This window comes from Oncorhynchus gorbuscha, linkage group LG25 (genome assembly GCF_021184085.1).
Source record: "Oncorhynchus gorbuscha isolate QuinsamMale2020 ecotype Even-year linkage group LG25, OgorEven_v1.0, whole genome shotgun sequence".
NCBI lineage: Eukaryota > Metazoa > Chordata > Actinopteri > Salmoniformes > Salmonidae > Oncorhynchus > Oncorhynchus gorbuscha.
Window position 1 is genome coordinate 27950108 of NC_060197.1, and position 21633 is coordinate 27971740.

Genomic DNA, 21633 nt, shown 5'->3' on the forward strand with positions numbered 1-21633 from the left:
ATATTTCAATTATATCTTAAATAATGTGAAGAGGTGTTTGTTCTCCGCCCACTTCATTTACATCTTACAGATGTGTGAAGCCTATCTCAGAGAGGTAAAGAAACAGCGGTAGACGCGGTGTCCGTATAAATATGAACATTCATTTATCACAATTCCTCAAAAACAACACCCCAGGATAGTGTAAATTATCAAAAAGAACTACAAGAACAATTTAGGCAGACAATTCAGTAGTCATTTGATTTCAATCCACGTTGTCTCAGTCCATTGACGAAATGCATCAAATGTGTGTTACCTTGCTGATTACAAAACGTGCTAATGCAAATAATGTTACATTGTATTCTCTGATGCAAGGCCGTCTGCTATAATACAATTCCACTGTGGTATACCCAATCTGAGGGATCGTCTCACTAGCCTAATCAATTCTGACACCTTGTGGTGAAACATGATAACAAATATTAATCCTAAACTGTCGATATGAACACCATTGAAACGAATTCGTGAATCGAGAAACAAATTACATTTGATGATAAATATGAGAAAATTATTCGTACACCGGTTTGGCTCTTTAACATCGGAGTTTGTTTGGGGCGTTGTGACAGCCGAAGCCTCAGTCTGAGCTTCTAGCACCACCCCCTCTCCTTTTCCAAGTAAACAATACGGAAGTTGCCCAGAACTCTGCCTATCAACAAGAAAGACGACAGAAAGGGTAAGGTTGCTAACTTCGTTGTTACAGGCATTTATTTACACCATTTATCGCCGTTTTTTAATTAATCTGTACATCAGAGTGTTTGCATGTATATATGAATGCTTTTTAAAAATTATTATCGCGTGGCACGTTCAGGAAAACATAACGAAAGGAAGAGGGAAGTTAGTCAGAGCTATCATTAGCATTAGCCACAACAAGGCGAGAGAGCGAAGCAGGGGTGTATTCATTAGGTTCTATAATGTAAGAACCAAACGGAACGAAACGGGGAGGGACCTAGCTGAATTTGTCCAATAGAATCGTTCGTTTTCGTTGGAAAACGGTTTCCTTTTAGAGTAAACTGTTTCTGTACAAAACGTTTTGCAACAGAATTGGCGTGATGAATCCCTTCCTCTTCAAGGAAGTTTGCGGGGGCAGGCATTCAGAAGGTCTAGAAGCTATGTACATAATTTCACATAATCTATAATTAAAATAACACAGAAAAAACGCGATATTAAAAATCCCAAGCATTTTTGTGTTTAGGATTAGCTTGCTGGTAAATCATACAGCACAAGGTTAGCTAGATGCGTCATTTAGTTAGCCAACGTTACTGGCAAGGCAGGACATGTCTGTGTATAATATTCAAAAGAGTCACTATCGGTGTCGTTTAAGATGAACATGACGTTATTTATTTATATTACAGAATATTGGGTGATTTGTCATTCATATTCCATTCACCCAGCTCAATGAAACATCGATAGGTTAAGGATACTAAGTCACATGATACTCAAAATGTACCGTTACCCGTCATGAGGTTGCTACAACCTAGCCTATGAATGAAAGTTTACAACGTAGGTGCACAGGTCGAGAGAATTGAGTAATCAAGGTGACATACCATGACACATTAAATATCGATTTACACAATCTTGCCTGTATCTAGATGATCTAGGGCGGCTATATCCAAACAGCGGTACGCCAAATAAAACTATGATTCGCATTTTCAAACAGTCCATTTAGATTTTCCAACGGGGCTACATTTGGGTGATGTTTTTTAAATATGTTTTTATTTAACCTTTATTTAACTAGGCAAGTCAGTTACGAACAATTTCTTATTTACAATGACGGCCAAACCCGGGCGACGCTGGGTCAATTGTGCGCCATCCCATGGGACTCCCAATCACGGCCGGATGTTACTCAGCCTGATTTCGAACCAGGCACTGACTCTTGCACTGAGATGCAGTGCCTTAGACTGCTGCGCCACTCGGGAGTCCTAATACAGGTAGCCTAGTCAAATAATTAACATCCAATCACATTAACCTTTACTCTCTCGCGGGAATTCCACTAATGGTCCGTATGTAGCCAAAGGTAGCTGCTGCTCATTCCGTTTGCTCGAAAATTGATAAATGGTTAAATAAATGTAAAGTAAGAGGCGCAAATATGATGAGAACTACATTGATTTGGGGCTCACTTATATTGGGAGTAGTGCCTTTTCCCAGCAACATTATATGTGCAAAAGTACTATCTCACAACTCAATGAAACCTTCACTCTTGCACAGACATTTAGAAATGAAACATGCCTATTTGAAAAATAAGCCACGGGTGTTTTTTGAGTGAGAATAAAGATTACTTTCGATTAGTAAGACAGGTATAAAAGCAACAGATACATTTATAAGAAGGGGCTAGAAGCGTCTTATATGTTGAACTACCGAGTTGCTAGGACAGGCAAGCCCCATACTATTGTGGAGGACTTAATTCTTCCGATATGGCTGAGACAATGCTGGAGGAAAAGGCCCAAAAACCTATTCAGTCAATTTCTCCATCAAACAACACTGTTTCATGACGCATCAGTGACATGGCAGGAGATGTTTTGAAACTGTTACTGCTTCGCATACAAGCCAGTGAATTCTATGCGTTAAAGCTGGATGAGTCAACAGATGTGGCGGGCCTGGCACAGCTCCTGGTATATGTCCGTTATGTTTTTTGGGGGTGTCAATTAAGGAAGACATCCTCTTCTGCAATCCACTGGAAACCAGGCCAACAGGAGAGGATCTTTTTAAAGTACTGGACTGCTTTGTGACATCAAATGGACTTTGGTGGTCAAGATGTGCTGGTATCTGTACTGATGGCTCAAAAGCCATGACAGGGAGACAACGCGCGTGCAAGCAGTTGCTCCCGACGCCATTTGGGTACACTGCAGCATCCACCGAGAGACTCTGGCTGCCATGGGAATGCCTGACTGCTTGAAAGACGTTTTGGACACTACAGTGAAAATGGTTAACTTTGTTAAAGCAAGGCCCCTGAACTCTCGTGTATTTTCTGCATTATGCAATGATATGGGTAGCGACCATGTAACGCTTTTACAACACTGGTTATCAAGGGGCAAATTATCGACACGTTTTTTTAAATTGAGAGACAAGCTTAAAGTTTTCTTTACTGACCATCATTTTCACTTGTCTGACCGGTTGCAAGATGACAAGTTTCTCACACGACTGGCTTATCTGGTTGATGTTTTTCTCTCGCCTGAATGATCTGAATCTAGGATTTCAGGAACTCTCGGCAACACGTCTTTCCATCATTGTATGTTTTGTTTTGTGTGCAAATGAACTTAAGCTTACGCACATTGTCAAATGTGGTATAGTGAAGCAGATGAGTGAGCTGGGTGCTCAATTACGCAGGTGTTTTCCCAGAACAGATGAGACAAACAACTGGATTCGTTATCCTTTTCATGCCCTGCCTCCAGCCCGCTTACCGAAATCTGAACAAGAGAGCCTCATCAAAATTGCAGAGTTATGTGCATCCTTTGAAGCACACCCTTCTCATTAACCTGTGGTGATTTATTCACAATTTTTGATGAACAAATACGGTTTTATATGTAAGATGGCTAAATAAAGAGCAAAATGATCGATTATTAATGTAATATTATTTGTGCCCTGGTCCTATGAGAGCTCTTTGTCACTTCCCACAAGCCGGGTTGTGACAAAAACTCACATGAATTCTTACAGTTCGTTAACACATCGTATAGTGTGTGTGGCAAAAATACAACATTAAAGTGACCTGACCCTGGTGCTAGAGGGGGTATGCAGCTGGAGGTTGAATGATTGAAGGGGTACGGGACTATAAAAAGTTTGTGTACCACTGATCTAGGGTGAAATCATTGTCCAACAGTTGGAAATGAGTTTCTATTGGACAAATTCAGGTATGTTTATCACCGTTCCATTTTAAGAAATATTTTAACAGAATCGGCGCAATGAATACACCCCTGATCACATGCCAAACACAGTTCACTTTCATAGCAGCCACTTACAAACAACTCGTTGTGTATATATAATTCCTTCTCGCATATATCTATGCTCTCTCCTCTCACTGTTTCACTTCGCTTGTGGACTTCAGTGCACAACACATAAGCTGTCTGTGACAAGGCAAAAAAAACTATCCGAGCTATGTCATGACCGCTAACCGCTACACACAGCCTACATAATTGTCCCTTCTTAGTCAACATAGCTACTAGAACTAATGCATTAGTAAACCCGTTACAATCAAGCAATACAGTGAGCAGCAAGCAGTTTAGCAGTTACACCGGTGGTTCCCAGTGACAACAAAAATAATACAAATAAAAGCTTTCCTTGCCTTGGAAGAGTTCCAGCGTTAGATAGCCAGCTAGTTAACATAGCATCCCTCTCTGTTTAAGCCAGGTGTTTGAGTAGGCTAAACTAGCTAGCTGCATTCAAAGCTAACAAAGTGAAAGTTAAAAAAATTATACTACGAAATATACAATGGAAGTCTGAAGTTTGCATACACCTTAGCCAAATACATTTAAACTCAGTTTTTCACAATTTATGACATTTAATCCCAGTAAAAATCCCACTCTTAGGTCAGTTAGGGTCACCACTTTTTATTTTAAGAATGTGAAATGTCAGAATTTTGGGGAAAAAATAATTTGTTCAAGTATTGTCTTCTCTCTTTGAGTCAACTACTCACCACATTTTATGCATTGCAGTGCTAGCTAGTTGTTTTTATTTTAAGAATGTGAAATGTCAGAATAATAGTAGAGTGATTTATTTCAGCTTTTATTTCTTTCATCAAATTCCCAGTGGGTCAGAAGTTTACTTGCACTCAATTAGTATTTGGTAGCATTGCCTTTAAATTGTTTAACTTGGGTCAAATGTTTTGGGTAGCCTTCCACAAGCTTCCCACAATACGTTGGGTGAATGTTGGTCCATTCCTCCTGACAAAGCTGGTGTAACTGAGTCAGGTTTGTAGGCCTCCTTGCTTGCACACGCTTTTTCAGTTCTGCCCACATTTTTTCTATAGGATTGAGGTCAAGGCTTTGATGGCCACTCCAATCCCTTGACTTTGTTGTCCTTATGCCATTTTGCCACAACTTTGGAAGTATGCTTGGGGTCATTGTCCATTTGGAAGACCCATTTGCAACCAAGCGTTAACTTCCTGACTGATGTCTTGAGACGTTGCTTCAATATATCCACATAATTTTTCTACTTCATGATGTCATCTATTTTGTGAAGTGCACCAGTCCCTCCTGCAGCAAAGCACCCCACAAAATGATGAGGCCACCCCCGTGCTTCACGTTTGGGATGGTGTTCTTCAGCTTGCAAGCCTCCCTCTTTTTCCTCCAAACATAACGATGGTCATTATGACCAAGCAGTTATTTTTTAGTTTCATCAGACCAGCAGACATTTCTCCAAATAGTACGTTCATTGTCCCCATGTGCAGTTGCAACCATAGTCTGGTTTTTTTATGCCGGTTTTGGAGCAGTGGCTTCTTTCCTTGCTGAGCGGCCTTTCAGGTTATTTCGATATAGGACTCGCTTTTACTGTGGACATGGATACATCTGTACCTGTTTCCTCCAGCATCTTCACAAGGTCCTTTGCTGTTGTTCTGGGATTGATTTGCACTTTTCACAACAAAGTAGGTTAATCTCTAGGAGACAGAACGCGTCTCCTTCCTGAGCGGTATGACAGCTGCGTGGTCCCATGGTGTTTATATTTCGGTACTATTGTTTGTTCAGATGAATATGGTACCTTCAGGCGTTTGGAAATTGCTCCCAAGGATGAAACAGACGTGTGGAGGTCTACAAAAAAAATTTCTGAGGTCTTGGCTGATTTCTTTTGATTTTCTCATGACGTCAAGCAAAGAGGCACGGAGTTTGAAGATAGGCCTTGAAATACGTCCACAGGTAGACCTCCAATTTACTCAAATGATGTCAAGTAGCCTATCAGAAGCTTCTAAGGCCATGACATAATTTTCTGGAATTTTCCAAGCTGTTTAAAGGCACAGTCAACTTAGTGTATGTTAACTTCTGACCCACTGGACTTGTGATACAGTGAATTATTAGTGAAATAATCTGTCAGTAAACAATTGTTTAATTGTAGATGTAGATGTCCTAACGGACTTGCCAAAACGCATACGTATATACTGTACTCTATATCATCGACTGCATCCTTATGTAATACATGTATCACTAGCCACTTTAACTATGGCACTTTGTTTACATACTCATCTTATATGTATATACTTTACTCGATACCATCTACTGTATCTTGCCTATGCTGCTCTGTACCATCACTCATTCATATATCCTTATGTACATATTCTTTATCCCCTTACACTGTGTATAAGACAGTAGTTTAGGAATTGTTAGTTAGATTACTTGTTGGTTATTACTGCATTGTCGGAACTAGAAGCACAAGCATTTCGCTACACTCGCATTAACATCTGCTAACCATGTGTATGTGACAAATAAAATTTGATTTGATTTGAAAACTATTGTTTGTTAACAAGAAATGGGTGGAGTGGTTGAAAAACGAGTTTTAATGACTCCAACCTAAGTCTATGTAAACTTCTGACTTCCAGCTAGCTCCCTCTCTCTTGCTTCTCCTTCATTTTGGAGAAAAAATAATTTGTTCAAGTATTGTCTTCTCTCTTTGAGTCAACTACTCACCACATTTTATGCATTGCAGTGCTAGCTAGTTGTAGCTAATGCTTTCAGTACTAGTCGTTCTCTGATCCTTTGTTTGGGTGGACAACCTGTTAGTTATTGCTGCAAGAGCTCTGATAGGTTGGAGGATGTCCTCCATAAGTTGGTCATAATTACTGTGTAAGTATATGGAAGGGGTAAGAACCATGAGCCTCCTAGGTTTTGTATTGAAGTCCATGTACCCAGTGGACAGACGCTAGCTGTCCTCCAACAATACCACGGCGCTACCCTACAGAGTGCTGCTGAGTCTACTGTAGACCTTCATTGCAAAACAGGGTGTTTTAATCAATTATTTGGTGACATATGAATATACTGTATTTAGTATAGTTTTATCTAAAAAGTTTAACATTTTTATTTTTCTGGAATTCTTTGAGTATGTTCCTGCCCTTGCTCCTCTAAGGAGCCTTCACTGATGTAAACATTGGGTTCTTGATAAAAACAGAAAACCATCACATTGAACACAACACATGCTTTAAGCGAACAACTTCAGATGTCTGGCTGTCATAAGTAAAGGCTTAAGCAATTTCTGTAGCTATGTTTCTGTCATTTCCTCCTGTTCCTGTAAAAATATACCCTGGTCCCAGATATTTTTGTGCTGTCTTGCTATTTTTTTGGTATGTCAATGGCCATAGGACTTAGCAAGACAGCACAAACAGATCTGGGACCAGGCTAGTCAAAATAGCTATTTCTGCTGACTAGGGTTGATCTTTTTATTTTCTCAGGTGAAGTCTTCCTGAACGAGACATTAGCGATGATGGGGACACTCAGCAAGGCGGACTGAGGGGGATCTGGCTAGATGTTTTTCCATTCTAGTTTGCTTTCTTTTCACCATTTTTGCTCTTTCATGAGCACCTGCATTTCAGAGGAGCACCATCATTTCAGAGGAGCACCATTATCAGAATGACTGTCTCTTTCAACCTTTGTGTCATCAACATTTTGTTTGTAACGGGTGAGTTTTACTTTGAATGTGACCCATCTATCTGCCTGTTTTGTCTGTCGGGTCCATATGTCAGGTGGTTAAGAACAATACTTAAGGCCAGGGCTCCCCAACCCTGTTCCTGGAGAGCTACCGTCCTGTAAGTTTTCGCTCCAACCCTGATCTAGCACCCCTGATTCTAATAATTAGCTGGTTGATACGCTGAATCAGGTTAGTTCACAACTGGGGTTGAAACAAAAACCTACAGGAGGGTAGCTCTCCAGGAACAGGGGTGGCGAGCCATGTGTTAGGCCAACAACTATTGTAAACATTGTATTTTGTAAGCAGTATCTAGTGTGAAATGTACCGTGTGCAAATACTAGTCAGATCTTTAGTAATGCCCGATTCAGACCTCTGTAACTCTGTTTTTGCCTGTTGATTCACAGCCTACAGCAGCCTGGAGCTGGTCTCCAGTACTGGTAAGTGTGCTACCCCTCCCCCCCCCTCTCTCTTGCTAATGTCTCTATTCATGTTATCAAAGGGACCCATCTGCCTCTCACCAGTTTTACACAATCCTCATAGTTATGTGATCAACATGGGTAGGCGTGGGAGTCTCAACTGTAATTGACAATCAGCGGTGGCACCTCCGGTTCCTTTACATGATTTTGGACTCCAATGTTTCAGGCGGTACATATCAATTAATAGTGTATTACGGCCTGATTTTAATCAGACCAGGAATACCGTAGCAAAATGTTTTGCAACTGGAAAACAAATATGTGTTCTCAGGCCGCCCCTCCCAGTCTAATATACTGTAGGGTTCTTCTCTCTCCCAGCTCATTGTGGACGATCTCCCCAAGTCCTGGAGGCTGCGAGAGGAGAGATCAGAAGCTTTGTGCACCGCAGCTCGTCCTACCGCCCTCGGCCCTTCTACTGTAGTTGGATCATCAAGGCACATGTAGGAGAGCCTGTTATTCTCAGGTAATGTCTCCCCACTCGCTGTCTTAGGGGCTTTTTTGGTGGGTCGGGGTGCATCAACGTTTGTCCCCAAAACAACTTCTAGTCTAGTCCTTAACCCTCTTGGCACTAGTGTACACCTGAAGGATTTAGGTAGGCGTAAGCAATTGGGAGGAAGAGTTTGTACAGCCTGTCAGTGGTGAAGCTACTACCATGTTCTTTAAATAGACTTTCAGATCTACATGAAGTGCCCAGGGTGTACGGTGTAGGGGTTGTGTCCGGACTGGACTTTAGAAATGTCACATTGTGTAAAGGAAAATGGCTTCATTGCCAAATAATGTAGTTTTTGATTGTTTGCTTTACTTCTTTATCTATTTTTTTCCCGTCGATCTTTCAGTTTCTCCCAGTTTTCCACACGGTGTAAGAAGGAATGGGTCTCGGTGACGTCATCGACTGGCAAGCCCATTACCCTCTGTGGTTCCGACCTGCCGAAACCCATGGAGTTGATGGGGGGAAACATTACAGTGACGCACCACTTCCTGCCACACTTATTCCCTGTGTCTGCGTTCCGCCTGGGCTATGTCAGAGGTATGGTGCCGTGATGTCAGGCTATATCACTTGTTAATCATCACCTAGTAGACTCGTTATAACTCTCTTTGAGTACCAGGAAATGTAATATAGCTAATAGAAATATCAGCTCTTCTCCCTTTCCCCCTTTCCCTGCCACTCCTCTCTCTCTAGACTCCGGGGACTGTACGGGTGTGGACTTTGAGTGTTTGGGTGGGCGCTGCCTGCCCCTGTCGTGGCGTTGTAACGGCCGGGTGGAGTGCCTGGGTGAAGGGGTGGGCCTGGGCATAGACGAGCAAGACTGTGATGGAGAGATGAAGATCCTGAATCTGGATCCTGAGCATGGCAAAACAGTGGTGGCCACCACCACACCAGAGTCCTACAGGGCGCGGGAGACCGGAAGAGAGAAGAACGGGGGGAGTAACAGCAGAGGGAGGGATTGGGAAACAGTAGGGAAGGCACCGGGAGAGCTGGAGAAAGAGGAGGAGGAGACAGAGAAGCAAGTAGACGAGAATGGGGACCACACCAAGGAAAAGGAGCCAACCAATCCTATATATGACTTCTGGCAGTTCCAGGCTCACAGAGCCCACCCCAGTGTGACCCGGGCCCCCGTTGAGTGGCCCTGCGGGGGCCTCCTCCAGGCCTTCTATGGGACGTTCACCCCTCCTTCCATCAGGGGCCCCTCTCTGTTCTGTGTGTGGACCCTGGACCCCCAGGAGTCTAGGCCTCTGAAGCTGGACCTGCGGCTGCTGGAGCTGGGGCCTGGAGACACGGTCACCATCACTGACAGACAGCAGGGCACCGGGGAACTCCTCAAAACTGTGAGTGTGCCTGGGGGTGTGTTTGTGTCTTAGAGTTAGGTAAAGTGGCCCCTTATAAACTGATACGGGGTCAGATATTATTTAATTACTCTCGGATTGAAAGTAGGCTAGTCTTATTGTTGATCTGTGGTGAAAGCCAACTTCTACCTCTAGAGTTTGTTACAAGATCAGATCAGTTGATCAGTTCAATTACCCAAGTTAATTTACTCATTCTAATCATTTCACCATCTTCCCTTTCCATTTGTGACAGATCACCAGCGCGTCCAATTACAAGGCCATCCAGGTCGAGTCCCGGACCGGCCTCCTCTCCCTGACCTATCGTACGCTCCCCGGCTCTGAGGGGCTAGGCTTCAACGCCACCTACCGTGTCGGGGGCTACTGCCCCCCCTGGGAAGGTAAATGTGGGGGTGCCGAGGGGGTCTGCTACACCCAGGAACAGAAGTGTGATGGGCACTGGGACTGTCCCGAGACGGGATATGACGAAGCAGGGTGCAGGGGATGTCCCCGGGACCAGTTTGCCTGTGGAGGGGCTGGGCAGAGGGCACTGCTGGCGGGGCATAGCTTCCTAGGGCGTCCGGTGTGTTTCCCTGCCAAGGAGAGGTGTAACTACCAGCTGTACTGTTCTGATGGGAGTGATGAGAGAGACTGTTCTATATGTCAACCTGGGACCTTCCACTGCGACAGTGACAGGTAGAGGAGTGTGTGTGTGTGTTTTGGGGGGGGGGGGTCATTTTTCTGCCAATGAAATCCTTATAATTGAGATTCTTCAAAGCGTCAGATGACATGGTCTTCACAATCACCCGACCTCACCCAAGTTCAGATGGTTTGGGATGCGTTGGACCGCAGAGTGAAGGAAAAGCAGCCAACTAGTGCTCAGCATATGTGGGAACTCCTTCAAGACTGTTGGAAAAGCATTCCAGGTGAAGCTGGTTGAAAGAAGGCCAAGAGTGTACAACGCTGTCATCAAGGAAAAGGGTGGCTACGTTGAAGAATCTCCAATATAAAATAGATTTAGATTTGTTAAAACACTTTTTTGGTTACTACATGATTTTTTATATATATATATATATATATATATATATATGTGTACACACACACACAGTGGGGCAAAAAAAAGTATTTAGTCAGCCACCAATTGTGCAAGTTCTCCCACTTAAAAAGAAGAGGCCTGTAATTTTCATCATAGGTACACTACAGCTATGACAGACAAAATGAGAAAGAAAATCCAGAAAATCACATTGTAGGATTCTTAATGAATTTATTTGCAAATTATGGTGGAAAGTAAGTATTTGGTCACCTACAAACAAGCAAGATTTCTGGCTCTCACAGATCTGTAACTTCTTCTTTAAGAGGCTCCTCTGTCCTCCACTCGTTACCTCAAATTTATTTATATAGCACTTCGTACATCAGCTGATATCTCAAAGTGCTGTACAGAAACCCAGCCTAAAACCCCAAACGGCAAGCAATGCAGGTGTAGAAGCACGGTGGCTAGAAAGGCCAAAACCTAGGAAGAAACCTAGAGAGGAACCAGGCTATGTGGGGTGGCCAGTCCTCTTCTGGCTGTGCCGGGTGGAGATTATAACAGAATATGGCCAAGATGTTCAAATGTTCATAAATGATCAGCATGGTCAAATAATAATAATCACAGGCAGAACAGTTGAAACTGGAGCAGCAGCACGGCCAGGTGGACTGGGGACAGCAAGGAGTCATCGTGTCAGGTAGTCCTGAGGCATGGTCCTAGGGCTCAGGTCCTCCGAAAGAAAGAGAGAATTAGAGAGAGCATACTTAAATTCACACAGGACACCGGATAGGACAGGAGAAGTACTCCAGATATAACAAACTGACCCTAGCCCCCCGACACATAAACTACTGCAGCATAAATACTGGATACAGCATAAATACCTGTATTAATGGCACCTGTTTGAATTTATCAGTATAAAAGACACCTGTCCACAACCTCAAACAGTCACACTCCAAACTCCACTATGGCCAAGACCAAAGAGCTGTCAAAGGACACCAGAAACAAAATTGTAGACCTGCACCAGGCTGGGAAGACTGAATCTGCAATAGGTAAGCAGCTTGGTTTGAAGAAATCAACTGTGGGAGTAATTATTAGGAAATGGAAGACATACAAGACCACTGATCATCTCCCTCGATCTGGGGCTCCACGCAAGATCTCACCCCGTGGGGTCAAAATGATCACAAGAACGGTGAGCAAAAATCCCAGAACCACATGGGGGGACCTAGTGAATGACCTGCAAAGAGCTGGGACCAAAGTAACAAAGCCTACCATCAGTAACACACTACGCCGCCAGGGACTCAAATCCTGCAGTGCCAGACGTGTCCCCCTGCTTAAGCCAGTACATGTCCAGGCCCATCTCAAGTTTGCCAGAGAGCATTTGGATGATCCAGAAGAAGATTGGGAGAATGTCATATGGTCAGATGAAACCAAAATACCATACCTACTGTGAAGCATGGGGGTGGAAACATCATGCTTTGGGGCTGTTTTTCTGCAAAGGGACCAGGACGACTGATCCGTGTAAAGGAAAGAATGAATGGGGCCATGTATTGTGAGATTTTGAGTGAAAACCTCCTTCCATCAGCAAGGGCATTGAAGATGAAAAGTGGCTGGGTCTTTCAGCATGACAATGATCCCAAACACACCGCTCGGGCAACAAAGGAGTGGCTTCGTAAGAAGCATTTCAAGGTCCTGGAGTGGCCTAGCCAGTCTCCAGATCTCAACCCCATCGAAAATGTTTGAAAGTCTGTGTTGCCCAGCAACAGCCCCAAAACATCACTGCTCTAGAGGAGATCTGCATGGAGGAATGGGCCAAAATACCAGCAACGGTGTGTGAAAACCTTGTGAAGACTTACAGAAAACGTTTGACCTCTGTCATTGCCAACAAAGGGTATATAACAAAGTATTGAGATAAAATTTTGTTATTGACCAAATACTTATTTTCCACTATAATTTGCAAATAAATAAAAAATCCTACAATGTGATTTTTCTGGATTTTTTTTCTCATTTGGTCTGTCATAGTTGAAGTGTACCTATGATGAAATTTTAGGCCTCTCTCATATTTTAAAGTGGGAGAACTTGCACAATTGGTGGCTGACACAATACTTTTTTGCCCCACTGTGTGTTTGTGTATATATACAGTATGTGTATGTATATATATATATATATATATAAACACAAAATAGATTATTTTTGAGAACTAACAATCATCAAAATAGAATATAGACAGTGAAAGAGAAATTTAAATTTCTCAAAGCAAGAATTTAGCAGTATTGATTTTATTTGGATTGAGCAAAAATAACACCGTATTGGCCATGGCAAATTTCTCTCAACTCCATGGATAAATGTGTAGAATTGCAGGACGTTGGCTTAAAAATGTCTACACTGCCAAGATGGGGGGGGTCTCAAAAAAATTCTCAAATTCACAGGGATAACTGTGCCCATTGTCACACCCCCTACCATGCCCACCATCTAAGCCCCCTTTTGATCCCGAAAAAAACTTAGTGTGTGTGTGCATGCATTTAATGTTTGTTAGTGAGCTTTGATATGTGTGTTAGTGTAGTTTTGATGTGTGTGTATACGCCACCTGAACTGTTTATGCCTCTGCCCCAGGTGTGTTTTTGAGAGCTGGCGCTGTGACGGCCAGCTGGACTGCAAGGACGGGACAGACGAGCTGAACTGCACCGTGACCCTACCTCCCAAGGTCGTCACCTGCGGGGGCCTCCTCCAGACCTTCTATGGGACGTTCGCCCCTCCTTCCATCAGGGGCCCCCCTCTGTTCTGTGTGTGGACCCTGGACCCCCAGGACTCTAGGCCTCTGAAGCTGGACCTGCGGCTGCTGGAGCTGGGGCCTGGAGACACGGTCACCATCACTGACAGACAGCAGGGCACCGGGGAACTCCTCAAAACTGTGAGTGTGGGGGGGCGGGGGTGTGTGTAATGGAGTTTGGTAGACGTTGCCCCTAATAAACTGAAACGAAGTCAGATATTTATTTTTTTAAATCAGAGAGTAGGTTGGTCTGATCCTAGATCTGTGGTTAAAGCCAGCTTTTCTACCTCTGAAATCACTGGGAAAGTTAATATAACCAAGTTAATTTACTCAATCTAATCACTTCACCCTCTCCCTCCCTTTCCCTCTGTGACAGATCACTAATGCGTCCAATTACAAGACCATCCAGGTCGAGTCCCAGACCGGCCTCCTCTCCCTGACCTATCGTACGCTCCCCGGCTCTGAGGGGCTAGGCTTCAACGCCACCTACCGTGTCGGGGGCTATTGCCCCCCCTGGGAAGGTAAATGTGGGGGTGCCACGGGGGGCTGCTACACCCAGGAACAGAAGTGTGACGGGCACTGGGACTGTCCCGAGACGGGACATGACGAAGCAGGGTGTAGGGGATGTCCCCGGGACCAGTTTGCCTGTGGAGTGGCTGGTCAGAGGGCACTGCTGGCGGGGCATAGCTTCCTAGGGCGTCCGGTGTGTTTCCCTGCCAAGGAGAGGTGTAACTACCAGCTGTACTGTTCTGATGGGAGTGATGAGAGAGACTGTTCTATATGTCAACCTGGGACCTTCCACTGCGACAGTGACAGGTAGAGGATGGTCTGTGAGGGTGCGTGGTGTGTTTTTGATGTGTGTAAGTGTATACGCCATCTTGACCGTTTGTCTCTTCCCCAGGTGTGTGTTTGAGAGCTGGCGCTGTGACGGCCAGGTGGACTGCAAGGACGGGACAGACGAGCTGAACTGTTCCGTGACCCTGCCTCGGAAGGTCATCACCGCGGCAACCGTTGGCAGCTTGGTCTGTGGGCTGTTGCTGGTCATCGCTATGGGCTGCACCTGCAAGCTTTACTCACTGCGCACCCGAGAATACAGGTATCCCTCATGCACCTCACACATCAGGTTTACTACATGTTGATGCTTCATCACCCACAAATGCCTCCCTTGATCTGTGTTCAAATTGTCTTATTGGACCAGACACCCATATGTTTCTGTCTGTCTTCCTCCTGCAGTATGTTTGCTCCAATCAGCCGCCAAGAGGCGGCGCTGATCCAGCAGCAGGCTCCTCCCTCCTACGGTCAGCTGATTGCCCAGGGCATCATCCCTCCAGTGGAGGACTTCCCCACAGAGAACCCCAACGAGGTGAGAGCCTAGTAACAGGTCTAGGATCAGCTAGCAGTCCCCCAATCCTAACCCTAAGTGACCTTAGATCGGGAACTAACAACAACTTTGTTCCACTGTGCTCTGATTGGAGCACAATTAATTGAATATTAATTGAATATCAGATATCAAATATCAGATTACTTGAGATTTCCTTTCTTTGGTTTCCTTCCTTTACAAGGGGAATCCATCACTAACTTAGTTTGCCTCTCTGTCTCTGTGTTTCTCTTTGTCTCTCTCCCCCCATCAGTCTTCCTCTCTTACTCTGAGAGGTATCCTCCAGCTCCTCAGACAGGACACCGCCAACTCTCCACGTCGCCGTCGCCGGCCCCGATTCGTCCGCCGGGCTGTCCGTCGCATGCGGAGGTGGGGCTTAATCCCTAGAACCGCCTCCAGGCCCTCCCAGCCTTCCAGTTCCGCCCCCCAGCAGACAGATCCCACCTCTACTGGTGCAGAGCCCAGTCAATCAACTCCCGCAACTTCCTCATTGGCTGTGGAAGCCGTCAATCTGCCGTTGCCACAGAAACTAGGCTTGCTCCCTCAGACGGTGCAGCACCCACCACCGCCTCCCGCCTCCCTTCCTCCACCCCTCGTCTCTATCTCAGCCATCCCCCAGAGCTTCCCTGTGGCTGCCCCTCCCACCCCCAGTAGCCCCTCCCTGGCCTCGCTCTTCCACTCTCTGGGGCGCGGTATCTCTCGCTTCCGCGCCTCACCGTTCTCCTCCTCCTCCCCCACCAACTCCCTGCCCCTCTCCGCATCCCCCACTTTCTCCTCTTCGGAGGATGAGGTGTTGCTTATCCCCCTCTCGGAGGACATGACCTCGGAGGATGACGTCCCCCTGCTAACCCTTGATCCCTGACCTTATCCAAACCCCACCGCCATCCCCCTCCCTGAATGATGTGCACAGTGCTCGCGCACAGGAGCACAGCAAGGCTCTCCCCGTCTCTGTGCTGATGTAGTGCCTTTTGAATTACATTGGGTTGGTTTTGACTGACTGTAGAAATCTCGTATTCAATGCGTTTATGTTATTGAGTGTGGGACCTCCTTGAGAAAGTGTATACGTGTGCCTGCCTCTGCGTGCGTGTAGTCATGAATGTGTGTCGTCTGAAAGTGGTGAACTTTGCACAGAGAATCTTCCTCCCACATCCTCATGCTCTAATATATCAGCTACTGTCAAATGAGTGATTTTGTTTTTAACACATGAAAGAGCTTGTCTTTATGTGACTCGTATGTGTGACTACGTCATGTGTGTTTTAGTATTTATGAGGGTGTAGGGCAGCAGTGTAAGGGTATGGAAGATGTTCTAATATTATAAGTTATACCCCCCCCCCTTTAAGTGCCTTGTTTAGAAGCTTCCTGCATATGATGAATTTGAATGATTACACACACGTACTGCATGCATACTGTCACAAATACGCTATATATACAAAAGTATGTGGACACCCCTTCAAATTAGTGGGCTCTGCTATTTCAGCCACACCCGTTGCTTACCAGTGTATAAAATCGAGCATACAGCCATGCAGTCTCCAGTAGAATGGTCCTACTGAACAGCTCAGTGACTTTCAACGTGGCACCGTCATAGGATGCCACCTTTCCAACAGGTCAGTTCTTCAAATTTCTGCCCTGCTAGAGCTGCACCAGTCAACTGTAAGTGCTGTTAATGTGAAGTGGAAACGTCTAGGAGCTTCAGCTGTGAAGTGGTAGGCCAGACCGAGTGCTGAAGCGCGTAGCGCGTGATAATCGATTTTGAAACACTCACTACCGAGTTCCAAACTGCCTCTGGAAGCAACGTCAGTCAGCACAATAACTATTCTTCGGGAGCTTCATGAAATGGGTTTCCATGGCAGAGCAGCCAAAAGTTGGCTGGACTGGTGTAAAGCTCGCCACCATTGGACTCTGGAGCAGTGGAAACGCGTTCTCTGAAGTGATGAATCACGCTTCACCATCAGGCAGTCCGACGGCAGATGCCAGGAGAACGCTACCTGCCCCAATGCATAGTGTCAACTGTAAAGTTTGGTGGAGGAGGAATAATGGTCTGGGACAGCTTTTCATGGTTCAGGCTCTTTAGTTCCAGTGAAAGTAAATCTTAACACTACAGCATTCAATGACATTGTAGACAATTCTGTTCTCCCAACTTTGTGGCAACGGTTTGGGGAAGGCCCTTTCCTGTTTCAGCATGACAACGCCCCCGTGCACAAAGGGAGGTCCGTACTGAAATTGTTTGTCTCGATCGGTGTGGAAGAACTTGACTGGCCTGCACAGTCCTGACCTCAACCCCATCGAACACCTTTGGGATGAATTGGAATGCAGACTGCGAGCCAGTCCTAATCGCCTAACATCCGTGCCCGACCTCACTAATGCTCTCGTGGCTGAATGGAAGCAAGTCCCAGCATCTAGTGGAAAGCCGTCCCAGAAGAGTGGAGGCTGTTATAGCAGCAAAGGGGGGGACCAACTCCATGTTAATGTCCATAATTAATAGAATGAGATGTTCGACGATCAGGTGTCCACATACTTTTGGTCATGTAGTGTGTGTGTATCTACACAAAAAGGCACACCTACCTTCTCACAGACAGACTGTTTTATATTGCTCTTTATAATTGATAAATTCCATGCAGTTCTGCAAACTGGCAATAATTTTGGGGACCCTCCTGGTTAGTGTATGTATGGCATAACTTGTGTGTGTAATGTATGCACTTAAATGTGATGTATGAATGTTTATAATGTAATTCTCTAGTACACATTGTGTCTAGACTCACAAGACAATCTCTCTCTGTGCCTGAGGTTGGGTTAGACTTGTGCAGTGCACGCAGAACGACGAGGCCCCCCAGGGGCAACAGGCACAACAAACTTGACTTGAAGTCTCACCCCTTTGTGAATCCAACCCACTCTACCACACTTTGACACGATGAACAAATAGCGCATGAAGCGGCGTTTCAGTGTTGCCATTTGTATAGCATATTCTTTTGTTTTTTCCTCGCGCTTTTGTCCTCCAGAAATGTACTTTCAAATGTTATTTTCTTATTGTTCTGTTTACCTGGTTGTACTGAATGTATTCAATTATACATGGAGTGGTTGGATGATTGCAATCTAATAATAAGATTGTAGAGTGATTTAAACAAAAAAAATAGGGTCTATTTCACTGTACATAGGCAAAGATATGAACGAATCCACAGAGATTAAACAATTTGCACTTTTATTTGGACTCGTGTGTGTGTGTGTGTGTGTGTGTGTGTGTGTGTGTGTGTGTGTGTGTGTGTGTGTGTGTGTGTGTGTGTGTGTGTGTGTGTGTGTGTGTGTGTGTGTGTGTGTGTGTGTGTGTGTGTGAGAGAGAGAGAGAGAGGTGTGGGTCGAAGAAGTGAAAGTGCAATGTTAGGAAAAGTAAAGAAGTGGTAAGTTTTTAGATAAGGTGGTCTATAAGCCATTGTCCTCTGTCTTCTGGGAATGTATCAAAGACATGTCACATCAGTCTCTCGAGAAGAGCCCCGGGGCGCCATGACGACAAAGTACATTGAAATACCTGGGTGTCAATGGTGGAGATCTGTTTGGTCGCTTGCAACTTGCACCATTAGGAGAAGAGTGAAGGTGAGTCGGAGGAAAAGCCATTACATTTACAGAAGAAGACTGATGAATATGTTGAGGAATGTCATTTCATTTAGAAAATTCTGCACTCAATTTTTGATGGGGTCGGCGCGAGGCTGGACACGGCGTTCCCAGGTAATTAGAACCGATTCATGAAACAGAACCGATTCAATGGGGAGTTCAAATTGTCGAGATGAATTTAAAATAGCAGAGGAGAAAGTGGTCCACTATACAGTACTTTTTGACTAATAGCAAGGGGGAATTGAAAAACTTCGATTTAGGCCTACCCCTTTTCATGAAGTTGTGTAGAAAATTTATGGAGACTCATTATGTAGTCTGAAACGGGCTCCTCTAGTGAAAAACAGGTCAGACTCTGATTAATTCAAGTGTCATTATCTACATCAGTCAATACTTCAGTTGTATATTGACTCACCATTTATACATGTTTGAGTGAATACAGTAAATGTTACTAAGGCAATAATAGCATTATTGCGCAATAGTGTCCAAGTGGACAGCTGAAATGCAGTAGTTTTCCGGAGATATATTTGGATTTCCCTCTAAAATCACCTCTAATCCCAAATGTTTTTTAAACAACTAATTTAGGATTGTCTTGTAGCATGTTAGCTTTGTCCTGCAACTAGCCATTCAAATGACCATTTATATGAACAATGTAGACCTATAATAGAAATCTGTAACATTAAAAGTAAAAGTCAAAATTGTTCATATAAATGGTCGTTTAAATGGCTAGTTGCAGGATGAAGCTCGTTGATGTCGTGTCAGTCCAACAGATCCGTCTCTGTGATCTCTTCCCCGAGATGAGGCTTCTGTGGAGGGGCGGCTCCTGTGGAAGGGCTATGATTATACCTTCACCCCCCTCCCTCAGCAGGCCGTGGGTTTGGATGGTGGTGGTGGTCATATGGCTCCCCGGTGCTCTGGAGAAGTGTATCTTTGATGAGGTTCAGCAGTCGGTCACAGTGGTCACCACACCCACGGATCCAGACGGATCTCACCCTAAGACGACGGCCAGTAACAATGTTGGGCTTCAGACTCGACTTACTGCTTCAGAGGACACAGCTAATCCTTTTCAAATTCCTTCATTTGCGCTTCAACTTTCTTCATCCCAGAGACACCACAGGAAGCGCACAAGAGAGCTGGCTCCACCCACAAACCATCCACAGCCAATCAGGATCCACACCTGGGTTCAGAGGGATAGCCCCGCCCTGTCTCAGGTGGAAAGCGAGAGACTGGAACCAGCAGTCAGGGAGGCTGTGGGCATCGTGTCCAACTTGCTGTCAGGTAGGAGAGTAGTGTGTCTGTCTCTGTGTGCTGTGCGTTTGAGTGGATCTGTACTGCACAAAAATATAAACGCAACATGAAACAATTTCTAAGATTTACAGTTCATATAAGGAAATCAGTCAATTGAAATAATTCAATTAGGCCCTAATCTATGGATTTCACATGACTGGGAATACAGATATGCATCTGTTGCTCACAGATACCAACAACAACTAAAGGTAGGGGCGTGGATCAGAAAACCATTCAGTATCTGGTGTTACCACCATTTGCCTCATGCAGTGTGACATATCTCCTTCACATAGAGTTGACAGGGTCTGTCTGGCCCTATCCGGACGGGGCCACAGTGTCTCCCGACCGCTCCTCAGCCTCCAGTAATTATGCTGCAATAGTTTGTGTCGGGGAGCTAGGGTCAGTCTGTTATATCTGGAGTATTTCTCCTGTTTCATCCGGTGTCCTGTGTGAATTTTAAGTATGCTCCCTCTAATTCTCTCTCGCTCGCTCTCTCTCTCTCGGAGGACCTGAGCCCTGGGACCATGCCTCAGGACTACCTGGCATGATGACTCCTTGCTATCCCCAGTCCACCTGGTCATGCTACTGCTCCAGTTTCAACTGTTCTGCCTGCGGCTATGGAACCCTGACCTGTTCACTGGAAGTGCTAACTTGTCCTGGACCTGCTGTTTTCGACTCTCTAGAGATGGCAGGAGAGGTAGAGATACTCTCAATGATCGCCTATGAAAAGCCAACTGACATTTACTTCTGAGGTGCTGACCTGTTGCACCCTCTACAACCACTGTGATTATTATTATTTGACCCTGCTGGTCATCTATGAACGTTTGAACATCTTGGCCATGTTCTGTTATAATCTCCACCCGCCACAGTCAGGAGAGGACTGGTCACACCTCAGAGCTTGGTTCCTCTCTAGGTTTCTTCCTAGGTTCTGGCCTTTCTAGGGAGTTTTTCTTAGCCACCGTGCTTCTACATTGTGTTGCTTGCTGTTTGGGGTTTCAGGATGGGTTTCTGTACAGCACTTTGTGACATCGGCCGATGTAAAACGGGCTTTATAAATACATTTGATTGATTGATTGATCAGGTTGTTGATTTTGGCCTGTGGAATGTTGTCCCACTTCAATGGCTTTGCAAAGTTGGTGGATATTGGCGGGAACTGGAACACATCGATCCTGAACATGTTCAATGGGTGACATGTCTGGCCAGTATGCAGGCCATGGAAGAACTGGGACATTTTCAGCTTCCAGGAATTGTGTACAGATCCTTGTGACATAGGGCCGTGTATTATCATGCTGAAACATGATGTGATGGCGGCGGATGAATGGAACGACAATGGGCCTCAGGATCTCTTCACGGTATCTCTGTGCATTGAAATTGCCATAGATAAAATGCTATTGTGTTTATTGTACATAGCTCATGCCTGTCCCCATAACCCAACTGCCACCATGGGGCATTCTGTTCACAATGTTGATGTAACAGTATAATTTTAAACCCGTCCCCTCGCCCATACCCGGGCGCGAACCAGGGACCCTCTGCACACATCGACAACAGTCACCCTCGAAGCATCGTTACCCATCGCTCCACAAAAGCCGCGGCCCTTGCAGAGCAAGGGGAACTACTACTTCAAGGTCTCAGAGCAAGTGACGTA

General features: G+C 45.1%; 1 protein-coding gene across 2 annotated transcripts; it reads left to right on the forward strand.

The window, feature by feature from the left end:
- Positions 1–605: 605 nt before the first annotated feature.
- On the forward strand, positions 606–16779 carry LOC124014094 (low-density lipoprotein receptor-related protein 10-like). 2 transcript variants are annotated; one of them, XM_046328800.1, is made up of 12 exons: positions 606–706; positions 7400–7626; positions 8040–8072; positions 8409–8571; positions 8945–9135; positions 9289–9935; positions 10186–10625; positions 13567–13864; positions 14100–14539; positions 14625–14819; positions 14957–15086; positions 15355–16779. In XM_046328800.1, the coding sequence occupies exons 2-12, from the start codon at positions 7578–7580 to the stop codon at positions 15961–15963; spliced, it is 3195 nt and encodes a 1064-aa protein (XP_046184756.1). In that variant the 5' UTR covers positions 606–706; positions 7400–7577; the 3' UTR covers positions 15964–16779. The 2 variants fall into 2 exon arrangements, with proteins under 2 accessions (XP_046184756.1, XP_046184758.1); XM_046328802.1 differs by having other exon boundaries at positions 8427–8571.
- Positions 16780–21633: the final 4854 nt, after the last annotated feature.